Source organism: Pristis pectinata, chromosome 3, assembly GCF_009764475.1.
Source record: "Pristis pectinata isolate sPriPec2 chromosome 3, sPriPec2.1.pri, whole genome shotgun sequence".
NCBI classification, from domain to species: Eukaryota; Metazoa; Chordata; class Chondrichthyes; order Rhinopristiformes; family Pristidae; genus Pristis; species Pristis pectinata.
In genome coordinates this window covers 16,355,045-16,370,778 of record NC_067407.1, presented here as the reverse complement: position 1 = coordinate 16,370,778, position 15,734 = coordinate 16,355,045, and the positions used below count along the sequence as shown (strand labels likewise).

The 15,734-nt window shown below is 40.9% G+C and overlaps 1 protein-coding gene across 2 annotated transcripts in view; it reads left to right on the top strand.

Moving 5' to 3' along the window:
- Window positions 1-9,387, top strand: part of alg14 (ALG14 UDP-N-acetylglucosaminyltransferase subunit) — a 74,507-nt gene extending 65,120 nt beyond the window's left edge. For both annotated transcript variants that reach the window (XM_052013018.1, XM_052013017.1), the window contains one exon: window positions 2,960-9,387. In XM_052013018.1, the coding sequence (XP_051868978.1) occupies window positions 2,960-3,190 (231 nt within the window). In that variant the 3' untranslated portion in view covers window positions 3,191-9,387. The remainder of the gene's footprint in view (window positions 1-2,959) is intronic.
- Window positions 9,388-15,734: the final 6,347 nt, after the last annotated feature.

The following is a 15,734-nucleotide window of genomic DNA, read 5'->3' as shown; positions in this document are numbered from 1 at the left end:
GCCCTCCAGAGACTTGAGCACATAATCTGGACTGCCATTGCAGTGCAGCACTGAGGGAACTCCACTATTCAGGTGCTTTCTCTCAAATGAGGCATTGTGCAGGCTGTTTCTTTCCTCCTCATTGTGTTTTAGATATTTATCCCTCAGACCTGGCCAGTGTGACTGATTTTCATGGGAGCTTGCTGTGTGCAAATTGGCTTTAATACTTTCTGCATTACAACTGTGACAATATTTCGGAATGTCTGGAAATTGCCCTTGTGTGTCCAGAGGCTGCAAAAAGTGCAGTATTAAAGCAAGAGGGTTCACATGGGATGGTCTCAGCAGAGGTCGTGAATAAGGGAATGAATAGACCAGGAGAGGAATAGAGGGCTGTACTTCTAATGAGAGATTGGATAGACTGGGTTTATTCTTGCTGGAACATAGAAGGGGTGACCTTACAGAGGCTTATAAAATGATAAGGGGTATAGATAGGGGAGATAGTCAGAGTCTTTTTTTTAGATTGGGAGAGCCTAAAGCTAAACAGCATAGGTTTAAGGTGAGAGGAGAGAAATTTGAAGATCTGAGGGGCAAGTTTTTCACAGGGAAGTTGGTAGGTGTATGGAACGAGCTGTGAAGGAAGTGGTAGAGGCTGATCCAATCAGCGTTTAAAAGGCATCAGGACAGTTAAAATAAGAAAAGATATCTTTATCAGTCACATGTACATCAAAACACCTAGTGAAACGCATCTTTTCCGTAGAGTGTTCTGGGCAGTCCACAAGTGTTGCCACGCTTCCAGTGCCAACATAACATGCCCACAACTTCCTAACCTATACTTCTTTGGAATGTGGGAGGAAACTGGAGCACCCGGAGGAAACCCACGCAGACACGGGGAGAACGTACAACCTCCTTACAGACAGTGGCTGGAATTGAACGCGGGTCGCTGGTGCTGTTAAGCGTCACACTAGCTGCTACACTACCGTGCCTGGACAGGAAAGCAATAGTGGGATACGAACCTAATGTGGACAAATGGAATTAGCATAGATAGGCATCACAGTCGGCATGGATGAGTTGGGTCAAAGGGCCCGTTTCTGTGCTGTGTGGTCTCTTCTACACCCTCTGACTTGATTGAAATGGTTTCGCTGCATTATCCCGTGCCAGCAGATTCTGGAAAATCCACACTGGTAGCCTGCTGAGTGCTGATTATTTATTACAATCTTGGTCCTCCAATCCAATCCACTCACAAATAGAAGGATAAGGACCTAATTCAGGCACTTGGGATTAGTGTAGACAGGCAAAAAAGGTCAGCACAGACCAAGTGGGTCAAAGGACTTGTTTCTGTGCTGTACGACACTGTGACTATCACTAAGAGATGAGATGAGATATCTTAGTCAGATGTACATCGAAACACAGTGAAATGCAAGTTTTTGCATAGCATTTTGGGGGCAGCCCGCAAGTGTCGCCACTCTTCCGACGCCAACATAGCATGCCCACAACTTCCTAACCTTTACGTCTTTGGAATGTGGGAGGAAACTGGAGCACCCGGAGGAAACCCACGCAGACACAGGGAGAACGAGGATAGAGGAGCTTTGAACAGTCTGAGATGGGTAGAACCTGGGTAGAGGATTGAAGGGTTTTGAGGTAAATGATAAGGCAAGGGAAGAATAGCAGATGAGATCGTAGACATGGGGATAGAGGAACAGAAAAGTGATAGAGCTGGAATGGAGCCCAGGCAGAGGGTTGCACTACTGCACTTCATAAGGAAAACCAGACACATGGGAGCTTGGGAAAAGGAGAGGGATTTTAAGGCTTTTCATATTTTCTATCTGAGATCCAGCATTAGTTCTGTGGGTTTGGAGCAACTGTGTATAAGTGGGTGGAGAGCCATCTGAGGACAGTAAAGGGAAAGGGGGAAAATGACAATTTCAGTAGTGTAAGGTTTTGGAATTAATAAACGAGTCTTTTGTTGTTGAAGTTCCTGCTCTTCACATTGATGGTGACAGGCTGTGGCAAAATGAGCCATTGATGATGAGGGTTTAATTTCAACATATTACTTCATCTAACACGTTAATAAAATCGGACCATTCTTTGGCACCATGGCGTTTATCATTTACAGTGTGCTCGTGGAATTTAACAATGCTTTCCTTGGTCAGTGATTCATTAACTGAATTAGATCGTGACCCAGGATCTAGAGCGGGGCTGTTAACCTTGAAAAATTAAGCAATTTTAAATACTTCTTGGATCTACTCTCTCTGGCTCTTTGCGTCCTGCAATTCACAACTCCTGTTTGGCCACGGCTCTCTGCAGCTGGCAGCTTTCAAGGACTTTGCCAAGTGTGAGTTCTCTTTCCCCTCTCTGAAGTGGAAATTTTAGTCAAGCGGTAGGAGAGCATCACAGTCAGGCTAATTTTGTATTATCTAGACATTCACGTATGTGAACCTTGCATCAGATATCATAGGAGTGGGAGTCCTGGAAAAAGAATTCCCCTTCCTAAAGCCCCTTCAGACCAGGGATTGAACCAACTGCCCTTGTGGTCTGTATGACTCAGTATCACACCATGCATTGTCATGGTGAATCTAATCATCTCAGTACAGCTGTCTGATAAAACTGTGTACTAGTCAAATTTTGGCAGAGGACTTAGAGATGGATATTTCAAAAATTAAAGCTGTTTTGAAAAATCAATGCTTCTCACGCTCTCTTATGTCCACATCCTCTTCCCCCGCCCTGCCATAGTGCGAGACCTCTTCCTCCCTGTCTGTAGCACTAGCCCTCTTCTCCTTCCTCTGATTCTTACCCTCTTCCCATCTTCCTCTCTATCCTCTCTCCCTCTCTATCCCCTCCCCAGAAGTATTTCTGAAATTATGCTTCGGTCGGACTAAGACAGTAAAGACCCTGCATCCAACTTTAGAACAGGACCAAACTGATGACACGGCTTGACTTGACTTCTCAAACCATGCAAATTTCCCCTTGTGTTTCCTTGCAGGTTCTGTGTAACGGACCAGGGACATGTGTGCCCCCCTGTATATCTGCTCTGTTGCTCCGAATACTTGGAATGAAGAAGGTGCTGATTATCTACATCGAGAGCATCTGCCGTGTGGAAACCTTGTCCCTTTCTGGGAAGATACTGTACAGTCTGTCAGATTACTTTTTTGTTCAGTGGCCCACACTGAAGAAGAAGTATCCTAAAGCAGTGTTCCTTGGTCGACTGGTTTGAACATAGCTTTGGAGACCAGGGCAGTGATTGTAGAGATAATGTTTGCTTACAGATGGCAGGAAGCAGCTGCAATACAGAATAAGTAATGTTCTAGACTCTAAGGAGGAAAACGGGTATTGAAAAGTTCAGTGTAAATTTATGATTTTGTGGATTCATCCACTAGATTGGCATTTGCGATCTCAAGACTGTTACCGGGCCAGAGAACGAAGTATTAGCCACGAACATCAGAGTGTGAGGGAGTCAACCTCTAAATAAGTGACCTTATAACGTTCAAAACACTGACTGCTTCAAGTACATAGATTCCTTTGTTCCTCCCACTATTAATGATTACGAAACAAACTGTGTTCATCATTCCTCACTTTCGTTATGAGAGTTTTTTCCATGCACAAATCTCCCATTTTCTTACCCCAATGAATTTATGTTGGGGCATGTGGTTGTTTGGAGTATTTAATGATGGGTAAAGCCTGTTACACCAAACAAGCCCAATGATTTTAACGGATTCACCCCAGCTAGTCTTCTAACAGTTCACTGCATCAGTGACTATTTAAGCACAAAGCAACAGAACATAGAGCTATGCGGAACAGATTGCACACTTCGTCCACCTACTCCATCTGCCCCTCACCCACACACACCTCCCACTGGGTTCCCTCCCCCCCCCCCAACCCCCCCACCATTCCTATCTGCCCACCCCACCTCCCTTATTTAGTTCCATGCTCCACCTTCCTTTCCTGTCAAACTCCATCATCTGCAGCTCTTTGTTGCCTCCACCTGTCACCTCCCACCCTTTATCCCTATTTCCACTCTTCCCTTCTCCATCTGCCAATCACCCCTCCTCGCCTGCATCCACCTCTCACATACCTCCACTTCTCTCCCTCACTGGCTATCTCCCCTCTGCTCCTTCAGTCTAAATGAGGGGTCTAGGGTCTTGACCCGAAATGTCAACTGTTCATTTCCCTTCACGGATGCTACCTGACCTGCTGAGTTCCTCCAGCAGTTCTTTTTTTGCAATTTTCTAAGATTGGAATATTGTATTCACCCTGATTCAAACTGGCTCTTTGTAACCCAGGTCACACTCATTACATCATGCAAAAACATCCACACAAGTGAGCACTTCAAGGAAGATGAGCACTCTGTTAACCACCCGAAACATTCATTCCCTCCGCCGTTGGCACACAGCGGCTGCAGTGTGTGTCATCCGCAAAAGGCATTGCAGTTACTTGTTCAAGCCAGTCCGACAGCATCTCCCAAATCCTTAACTCCTGCCATCAAGAAGGACGGGAGCAACAGGTACAGCAAAGTACCACCATCTGCAGACTCCCCTGAAGTTGCACAGTGTCCCAACTTGGAAATATATTGCTGTTTTTCCATAATTGCTGGGTCTCAATCCTGGAACTCCCTTCCCAACAGCACTGTGAAAGTACCTTCGCCACAAGCACTGCAGCAGCTCAAAACTCTTCCTTCTCAAGGGCAATTAGGGATAGGCGATAAATGCTGGCCTTGCCGGCAATGCCTATAGATCTTGAAAACAAATGTATAAAGAAGACAATAATTTTTTTTAAAAAGCAACAAAAAGTAAAATCTGGCTTTGTTATTGATGTCCTGCATGTGCGTTGGTTGAAAAATCTGTCTTAAGCTTGGCAGAGATTCAATGTGTACAGAATGCAACAATAATTCATAGGCAACAGCCAGTTTCTTTCCTTTCAGTGTTGCCGAGTTATGGTAATTGTATTCTAAATGAATTGGTGTGCAGATTCCTACCCTGACCTCAATGTGTCATGTTTATTTTATGTCAAATGTAAATTCTATTTGTCTGCATTCTGAACTGACACCAGCACGGACCGGAGGTTAAAGAGTGGCCTCTTTTCTGCAGAAACTCCACAAAAGGAGATCTGTCTTGCAGACCTCAATTCATGCCGGCTGCAGCTGCAGGCTACAAATCACTTCAGGGTTTAAACGGGAACGTATTTATATTTATGCTACTGTACTCCTTATTGATGGACTCGCTTTGATTTCATTAAGTTCCAAAACAGTCCACTTGATTAACGAGGGCCACGAGGAAAAAAGACCACAATCGGAAATGGCAAATCGAAGTCAAATGAACTGAAAGATATCAAGAAGCTTTGCTAAAGTATTGAGCATTCATTGTCACGTGCTAAACAGAAAATTAAGGAGAAGAATTGTAACCATTCAATATTTCAGCTCAGTGCGAAAGGTTTGAAGATGGAAGTGGAGCACTATGGAGCATCATCATCCAGTTAGGCTAGTTTGGATGTTATGGTCAAAATGGGAAGAGGTTTGCAGAACAGTTACTATTTTGATGTGTTAAAATCCTGCAAAGAAGAATACAATTTTTGACCAGGTTTTGGTTAATGAATTGGATGGGATAAGTAAATGGTTTGTATGAAATCCAGTCCTAAAACCCCCATCCAAAACTGTTCATCCTCAACTTTAATCATTCCATCATTGGCTGTTGTGGTTTTAACTGCTTAGGCTTTAGATATTTGAATTTTTAAGCTTCTTTAACTTGTCTCTTTACCACATTGTTTCTTGTATTTATTTAAACCCACCTCTGTGACCAAGCTTTTGGTTACCTGCCTTAATATCCGTGTATGTGTTTATCAAAATTAGTTTGATGACCTTTCTGTTGAACACTTCCCTAAACTACATGTTAAAGGTAGGAGAAAACTTAAGGATTAATGTTCATTGTCAAATAATGTTGAGTCAGAATTCAAGAGAAAAAAATCCCTGCAAACAAGGTGAATGGGAAAGCACCAGTGGGCTGAAAGGAACTATAAATCAAATTCATTGGGTGGAGAATTTTACACAAATCAACATTACAGCAGCTTGATGAAAGGAAGATGAGGGGGAAAAGAGAATCTATATTAATGTAACATTTTGTTCCCTACACTTGGCACAGCCCAGATTCTTCACAACCACAAAAGATAGTCAGCACTTTGCAAATAACAAATAATGATGTTTATCCCACCTAGTACACCTCCAATAGCAGCAAGATGGGAAAAGTCTATGATCTGCTTTGGAACAAAAGTAAAATCCAGGGCATCTTTATGTCTGCCCTAGTAGGTAATGGATAAATAAGGAACAGAAGTGAACCATTCAACCTCTACGTCTGTTGATTAACGTCTTATTCAAAGGGCAATGCAGCACTCACAGTCATTTAGCACAGAAACAGGCCCTTCATCCCATCAAATTCACACTGACCATCAAGCACCCATTTACACTAACCCTACACTAATCACATTTAATTCTCTCCACATTCCCATCAACTCCTGCCAGATTCTACCACTCACCCACACACTAGGGACAATTTACAACGGCTGATTAACCTACATACCCAGAAGTCTGGGATGTGGGAGAAAACTGGAGTGCCTGGAGGAAACACACAGGAGAATGTACAAGCTCCACACAGACAGCACTGGAGGTCAGGACTGAACCATTCCCTTAGTTCTAAACTGATCTGGAATATGCGGCCAAATCCCAGCATGGAACTGAAACCCAAATCTTTTGATAATGAGAGAAGATTTGGACCACTGAATAACAGGAATAGGAGGGAGGCGAAACATAATCTGAGTAGGAATGAAGTTTGGCAAAGTCCAGAGCTCCGTGGGTGATGACAGAAATCAAAGGAAATATGAAGTCTGAGTCTAAGAAGGAGGCACTGCATAAAGGCAAGGCTGCTGGTACAGAAGAAGTGCCAAAAATATAGAAACTTCAGAGTGTTGTGTACAGGTTGGGCACCCAATTACAGGCAGGTTGCAAAAGTCATAGGGAAAGAGTGACATGGATTAACTAGAAGAATACCAAGCGAAGACAAGTTATGATACTCAAAAAAAATCAGGTCAAAATGCAGGTGAACAGAAAGTATCAAGGAGACAAATTCTGAAAGCGTTTTTGGTGGGTAAATAATCAAGGTTCATTCATTGGTAAATCAGTAACTAATTAAATAAAAAGACCAAAGATAATCTTCAAACAAAAGGTTATTAAGATACTGAGTCAGGCAGGTATATGTTCAAGATATGTCTTGAAGATTTGAACCAATAATCTTCTTTGTTACTCAACTGAGGGTGTGTTAGAGGAATTGTGCTTTGGAGAGGATATTAAACCAAAGCCCTATCTGGACTCTTAAGAACCCAAGCTACTTTTTCAAAGGTGACCAGGATGGTGCAGGCATTGAAACAACATTGCTAAAACATTACCTGTGCACTCTGTGGGACTGTCCTGAAGATAGGTTGGTTGCAGTGTTTCCTATGTTGAAGCACTCTGATGCATTTTAAAGGTATTTTTTTGGCTGTAATATGCTTTGGATGTCCTGAAGTTTGAAAGGTGTTCCATAAATACAACTTTGTTGTTTATGTAAATCATAGAATTTAAGTGAGAGCTAGATAATAATGGAAAAGATAGCAAATGGGACAGGAAAGAGCAGACTATTATTGGAATAACTAGTTCCAATCTGAAGCCAGCATATATAATAGTATGAATCGTCATCCTTGCTAATTGGTGATTCTAAGATTAATCATTGCTTTTTAGTAGCTTATAAATTCCTTTCATATTCACGTGACAGACAAGCGTGAAGGAAGGAACAGCAGAATGGAAATATATTGTATCATGTGAGCAACTGTTGCAATGATAATTCTGTTGGATGTAATTATGAAGATGATATTGACAGATGAATATATATCACAATTGGAGAAGTTTCTGTACTTAATACTCAAACGCTAAATTCTTCCCATGTACATTAATGCCATGCTAAAAGTAACAGAGTGGAGTGAAATATGAGCACATGAAGCAATTGTGTGTGGAGGTTGCTGATTGGAAGGTGCTCCCTTTCATGGCATGGTTTCATGAAATATTACTTGACTACTTCCCTGGTCCCATGCTCAAAGGTGTGCACTTCACACAGCCTGTACCAGAATGGCAATAGGGTGCAAAAATACCAAAGAGTGTCAAGACTTTGTCAGATATCAAGTAAATACATTCTGAGTTTGGGCTTTTTAAAATTAACAGAAAATGATGATTGTAAAGTACCACTCCTTGAGTAAGGATTATTAAGGTTGCCATTAAATGCATATTTCCTAATTCTTTTCAAAACAATGAAGAAAATAGTTGTGAAAAAAATGACTCCAGGTGCATTTAGAAAAATTAGTAAAATGGAAGTTTTTGAATTGGAATTGGTTTATTATTGTCACATGTACCAAGGTATAGTGAAGAACTTGTCTTGCATACTGTCCATACATATCAATTCATTACACAGTGCATCGAGGTAGAACAACGTAAAACAATAACAGAATGCAGAATAAAGTGTAACAGCTACAGAGAAAGTGCAGTGCAGGCAGACAATAAGGTGCAAGGTCATAACGAGGTAGATTATGAGGTCAAGAGTCCATTTTATCATACTAGGGAACCAACCGTTCAATAGTCTTATAACAGTGGGATAGAAGCTGTCCTTGAGCCTGGTGGTGCATGCTTTCAGGCTTTTGTATCTTGTGCCCGATGGGAGAGAGGAGAAGAGAGAATGTGAATATTGATGTAACAAAATAATCAAGCACCCTAATTAAACAGAATTTAAGGAGCCACTGAAGCATACAGCATGGAAACAGATCCTTCAACCTACCAAGTCCAAGACTAATATTTACACAAATCCCACACTAGTCATATTTTATTCATCCTACATTCACATCAACTGCTCCCAGAGTCTACCACTCACCTACAGTGTAGGGGCAATTTACTGTCGCCAATTAACCTACTAACCTGCACGTCCTTGGGATGTGGAAGGAAACCAGAGCACTCTGAGAAAGCTCATGCGGTCACAGGGATATTGTGAAAACTCCACACTGACGGGATTGAACCTGGTTCACTGGACTGTGGGTTAACAGCTCTACTAGCTGTGTCTAAGTGTTGTGAATTTTTTGAGTTCTGTATCCTGATGGGCTGTGAATACAGTGTGATTAACTATATTAAAGGCTGACAGATTTTTGGGCTTTAGTGGAATCAAAGGTAATGGGGATTGGGCAGGAAAATGGAGTTGGGGCCAAAGATCAACTCAGCCATTATCAGGTTTGGGGGTCCAAATGGCCTCCCCCTAACCCTATTTATTATGCTTTCACATTGATTAAGAATCTTAATCTGCGGGATGTTGGACAAGGATAGATTCTAATTTTCTAATTCTGCATTACAGAAAACAAACTAACATGAGTTATAAAACAATTTACACTGCTACACACTAAATTAATTAAATTTTGTGTATGGATTTAATGTTTCACTTCAAATGCATTATGTAACAAAATGTATGAATATTTGCACTGGGAAACTACTTTAAATGGTATCAGTTAAAACAGGCATATATAACTACTTTTGCATTTGTCAATTGTTCTACAATACATTAGCACACATACAGTATATACTATTAAGTTCATTGCTACTCCCCCTATGGTTGTTTGCAGTACATTTATAACTTACACATTTATAAAACAGGAATTTATTAACTTTTTAAAGAAGTTAGTTAATGTAAATGACCAATTATTTACACCTTTCAAAGGCACCTTACTTCTAGATTGTGCTAATTAAACTGGAAAAAAAATGAGAAAGCAGACTATTTGCTGTGGTGGAACTGTGGTGATGTAAAATTTCCATCCACCACTAAGGACTTTATGGATCCAATTCCCAAATCATGGGAATGGAGTAATTAGAATAGTGGTATGGATTTTCCCAAAGAATATCAGCATTTATTTGGGTTTTGTTGACAATGCTCCATTAGTGAACCTGCTTCAAAATGCTACCATTTAATCTGAACAATCTGCTTTCTGAATGCATATCAAGTTAAATGTAGCATGGGTTCAGTGACTCATTCATTTCAATGGAGAAGGCAAGCTGTGAGAGAGAAAGGTAAGTTTCTGAAAATGCTGGAAACATTCAGCAAGCCAGTCTGAGGAACATATTCACATTTCAGGTCAAAGACTCTTCATCCTATCTCTGTGTATGCTGCCTGACTTGCTGAGCATTTCCAGCATTTTCTGTATCTATTTCACATTTCCAGCATCCGTAGTTTTTTTTTCATTTCCAAGGAAGTCTCAGATAATTAGCATTTTCAATTAATTACTTAAATATTTTAAATTGTTTTCCAGTAGTCATCTACTGAAGGGCTTCAACCCAAAATGTCGACCGTCCGTTTCCCTCCACAGATACTGCCTGACCTGCTGAGTTCCTCCAGCATTTTGTTTGACCAAGAAACTCCTGGCCGATCACTCTGAAGCAACTGAGGAGGAAATCAACTGGGGGATATAGAAAGTGAACCATGTATCTTGTTTGACCTTTGGAATGGGACAGATTTGCTGAAATGTTTCTCTAGTCCTTTGCATTTCTACATTTCCCGTGACCAGTGTTCATTTGTTACAGCCTTTCCTCTGAGTAAAATGACTCAGGGAAACTATAGATAAGTGACTGCATAGCTATTTGAAATACAATCAAATGCTACACAATTATCACTCCTGTATCTCTGGTGAAGGACCTCCCACACACAAAGACACTTTGCCTTCCTTTGCCACTGTTTTTTTTAAACAGGCAGTTCTCGTAATTCATTCTAGTGGCAATGATTTATACAAGGCAAGTGTCTATTGTTTGTCATATCACAATTGATGGGACTTACAATCTTTTCTGCATTGATGTAACTCTTTCTGGATAGACACTTCTTTAAAGAAACAGAGTTGCACAGGACAATATTTCTTGTGTATGCACTTAAATGGTTAATAAAACTTTACCAATTTAGTCATAAAAGTTTACAACAGGGTAGAAAGCTATTTGGCCCATCATGTCTATATTGAATTCTTCCACGTAATTCAAAATTAATTATATAGCCCAGTTTCCTTGTCTGCACAGTGTGTTTAAGCTTCCATTCAAATGGGTGTTTTCCAGTTGGTCTTTGACCTTGTAAATCAGCTCCATTTCTCTTCCCACAGTTGTGGCATAACCTGCTGAATAATTCCAGCATTTTCTATTTTTATTTTAGATTTCCAGCATTTGCAGTTTTTTTTGATTTTCAAATATTTTTGAAGTATAGTTTTGTGATAACCAATTTCCATGCAAAGAGGAAATAACTAGATTATTTGAAATAAAAACAGACAGTGCTGGAAACAGAAAGAGAAACAGTTAACATTTCAGATTGAAGAAATGTCATCAGATTATCTGCTTTTGCAGAGGAATAATTATTGAACAAGCCGCTAGGAGAACTCTTATTATTAAAATGATACAATGGAACTACAACATCTTGGAGGAATTTATTTTTGCTCAGTCATCCTGCTGTCAGTCTGTGCTGAAAGCTTGCTGCTCCTGTCTTTGAAGCAGTACCAAATTGGTCTACACATGGGTTTACACGTTCAATAGTGGAGTATCATGGAAATGGTAACTGTGAATGCAAACTGTTCCTGATTCAAGCTATTCAGTGAAAGAATCTCTGTTTCAGGTATAATTCTACATTAATGTTTTGCTAGCAAATGCAAATTTAAAAAAATGGAAGCCTGTGTATTTTAGTAACTAAAATTTGGATTTGTTCAGCCGATTTGTGGGTAATCCAACTATTGATGATTGATGTTGGCACTATGATGTTAGAGATTATTATATTGTAATCAATCAGATATTACCCCCTGAATTTCTAGGACTCGATTCTAATCAAGAAAGGAAGTCTCGCCTTTGTCTACATTATGAACTTCATTCTGGATGACTTCAATACAATGGACTAATTCTTTGGATTTGTTGGGAGTCAATCCAGAGTAACACAACTCGTACAGTAATTTAAGTAATAAATATGGCTGTATGCTCTAGATGGTGAAGATCAAGCAACTCTGCAATGGCTTAAAAGCCAGTTCAAAGTGCCATTTTCCATTCATGTGAATGAAACAGTTCTTGCAAACATGAGGGCCATCAATTACTCCTAGTGTTGGATATCACTGGAAGCACCAGTTGTTTATACATATCCTAGCATGGTTTTATACCATATAAATAAGATTCATGGTTCACGCTGATGTACATAGTTTTCATACTTGTAGATTAATGAAATAGTGTAACAGAACATTCTTGGCTCTGTTACAGGACAATACACATTAGCTAATGTTTACTATGAGGTCTTTTCACATCGGGCCCTTCTGATCACTCTTTAGCCCTGGTTTTGCTATGCAATGAGCTGTGCTTACTCAAAGGACTACTGTACACTGTGTCCTGCTGCCTGATAATGAAATAGCCAGGAACAGTATTTATGAAGATTGCCAGCTGCTGAAATACACGGCCTGTTGGTGTTGGCAGCTCCACAGAATACTTCCATAAATTCCAGTCACTGAAGCTGTGCATTTTCAGGGTAATTAAATACAGCTGGATAAAACAGAGAATTATTGACTTTGATCTGGCAAAATTCCATAGTAAGGTAAGACACTAATATTAAAGATTATAAGGGACACTGACATGGGTTTGAAATCCTCTTGAGGAAAGACATGATAACAAATTAGCTTAATGGCCTGTACCAGTTCAGTCCCAATGCAAGATATCCCTATGATAGTTACTAAGTCTTTGAAGGCAAGTGCAAAATAGGCTAGTGTAAGCTGTTTAAATAATATGTGAACATTTATGAAGGTATTATTTTCATTCATTTTTACACCTTGCAGCAAAAGTACATATTTTATTGCACATTATGGGAGGGCCAGCCAAGGCTGTGGATTAATTTGCCCTATATCCACACACTCAGTATCTCAGGTGTACTTTGTATGTTTACACTGGATTCCAGATTTGGCTTCCTTTCACTTTAAAATCAGACCCAGCTACCACTTGAAATCTAAGTTCACTTCAGTACTAATTAAAAACATGAAGAAAATGAGCCTCCCAGTTTAGAAATCCTTTGCATTCTCCCAGTCTTGATTAATGTCTGTCTCCCTATTCCATCTTATTCACCAGTAGGAAGCAAGGGAAGAAATTTCTTGGGTTCTGGCATAGATTTTTCTATCTTCTTTAGCCACAGGTGAGCTATTGAAAGACTGGAGGGTGGGTAATGTTGTGCCTTTATTTAATAAGGGCTGCAAGGAAAAGCCAGGGAACTACAGACCAGTAAGCTGAATATCATTGATGGGTGAGTTCCTGGAAGGAATTCTGAGAGACGGGATCTATCTGTATTTGGAAAGGCAAGATCTGATTAGGGATAGTCAGCATGGCTTTGTGTGTGGGAAATCATGTCATCTGAATTTGAGTTTTTGGAAGAGGTGACCAAGAAGGTTGACAAGAATAGGGCGATAGCAGTTGTTTACATGGACTTCAGCAAGGCTTTTGACCGCTTGGTAGACTGGTCCTGAAGATGAGATCACATGGGATCCAGGGTGAGCTAGCCAATTGCATACAACATTGGCTTGGTGGAAGGAGTCAGAGTGTGGTAGTGGAGGGTCGTTTTTACAGATTGGAGGCCTGTGATCAGTGGTGTGCAGCGGGGATCAGTGCTGGGTCCCCCATTTGCCATATAAACGATTTAGATGAAAACTAAGGTGGAATGTTTAGTAACTTTGAGGATAACACCAAAATTGGTGGTGTAGTGGACAGTGAAAGAAAATGGTCTAAAGTTACAACAGGATCTAAATCAACTGGGAAAGTGGACCAAGGAATGGCAGATGGAATTTAACTCAGACAAGTGCAAAGTGATGCATTTTAGGAAGTTAAACCAGGGCAGGACTTACACAGTAAATGGTAGGTTCCTGGAGAGTGTTGTAGAACAGAGAGACATAGGTGTACAAGTACATAGTTCCCTGAGAATGGCAACACAAGTATACAGGATGGTGAAGAAAGTGTTTGGCACCCTTGCCTTCACTGGATGGGGCATTGAATACAGGAGTTGGGACGCCATGTTACGGCTGTATAGGACATTGATGAGACCAGACCTGCAATATTGTTGCAGTTCTGGTCACTGTACAATCAGAAGGATGTGATTAAGCTGGAGAGGTTGTAGATTCACAAGAATATTGCCAGGACTGGAGAGGCTGGGATTGTTTTCTCTGGAGCAAGGGAAGCTGAAAGATTAATTTAAAGAGGTTTATAAAATCATGATGGGCTTAGATAAGGTCACAGTCTTTTACCCAGCATAGGGAAATGTAAAACTAGAGAGCACAGGTTTAAGGTGAAAGGAGAAAGATTTAAAGGGGACTTGAGGGTCAAGTTTTTCACACAGATGGTAGTTGGTATAGGAAATGAGTTGCCAGAGGAACTGGTAGGGGTGGGTACAATTACAATGTTTAAACGACATTTAGACAGATTCATGGATAGGAAAGGCTGAAGGCAAATGGAACTAGCTCAGCAATGGTCGGCATGGACAAGTTGGGCCAAAGGGCCTGTTTCCGTGCTGTATAACTCTATGAATCTATGACACTCTGGTTGGTATACTCCCTCCCATTTCTCCTTACTGGAGGCATTGTTGTCTTGGGAATCGATGTGTTCATTCATTTATCACCCTGCCTTTTGGCTGCTGCCTCTTGCATTTTTCCATGCAGTATCTATTCATCATAGAAATTACAGCACAGAGCAAAATCAATGCTCACCAGTGTACACTTTTTATCCTGTAATTTTTCAATCCAGTTCCCTCACTTCTCGTATATTTTCTTACCGCATTAAAGGAGGCCATTCAGTCCATTGAGTCAATGCTGGCACTCAGCACAATCTCATCAACCCACACCCTCACTTATTTTCCAGTAACCTATTCTCTCACATATGCCCATTAACAGCCCCGAATTCCCCTGTCACACTCGTTCACGAGGGGTAATTTACAGTAACCATTTAACCTACCAACCAGCACATCTTTGGAGCATGGGAGGAAATTGGAGCCCCCAAGAAAAACCCATGCAAACTCAACAGAGACAGCACCAGATGTCAGAATTGAACCGGGGTCCCTGGAGCTGTGAGGTAGTGGCACTTCCTGCTGCACCATTATGCTGCCCTAGCAACACCCATGCTTCCTTGTATCCTGTTATACAGTCATAGAGTAATACAACACAGAAACAGGCCCTCCGGCCCAACTTATCCATGCCAACCAAGATGTCCATCTAAGTTAGACCCCTTTGTCCACGTTTGGCCCATATCCATTTAAAACTTTCTTATCCATGTACCTGCCCAAGTGTCTCTTAAATGTTGTTATCATACTTGCCTCAACCACTTCCTCTGGCAACTTGTCCAATATATGCTTCACCCTCTGCTTGAAGAAATTACCCCATAAGATCCTTTTTAAATCTTTCTCCTCTCACCTTATATCTATGCCCTCTGGTTTTTGATCCCATTTCCCTGGGAAAAAGACCATGTGCATTCACCCTAACCATGCCCCTCATGATTTTATACACCTCTATAAGGTCACCCCTCAGTCTACTATGCTCCAAGGAAGTTCTAGCCTTCCAACTTCACCCTATAACTTGGGCCCTTGACTCCTGGCAACATTCTCGTAAATCTTCTTCGCACTCTTTCCATCTTAGTGACAAGGTAACTAAAACAGTACACAATACTCCAGGTGCGGCCTCACCGT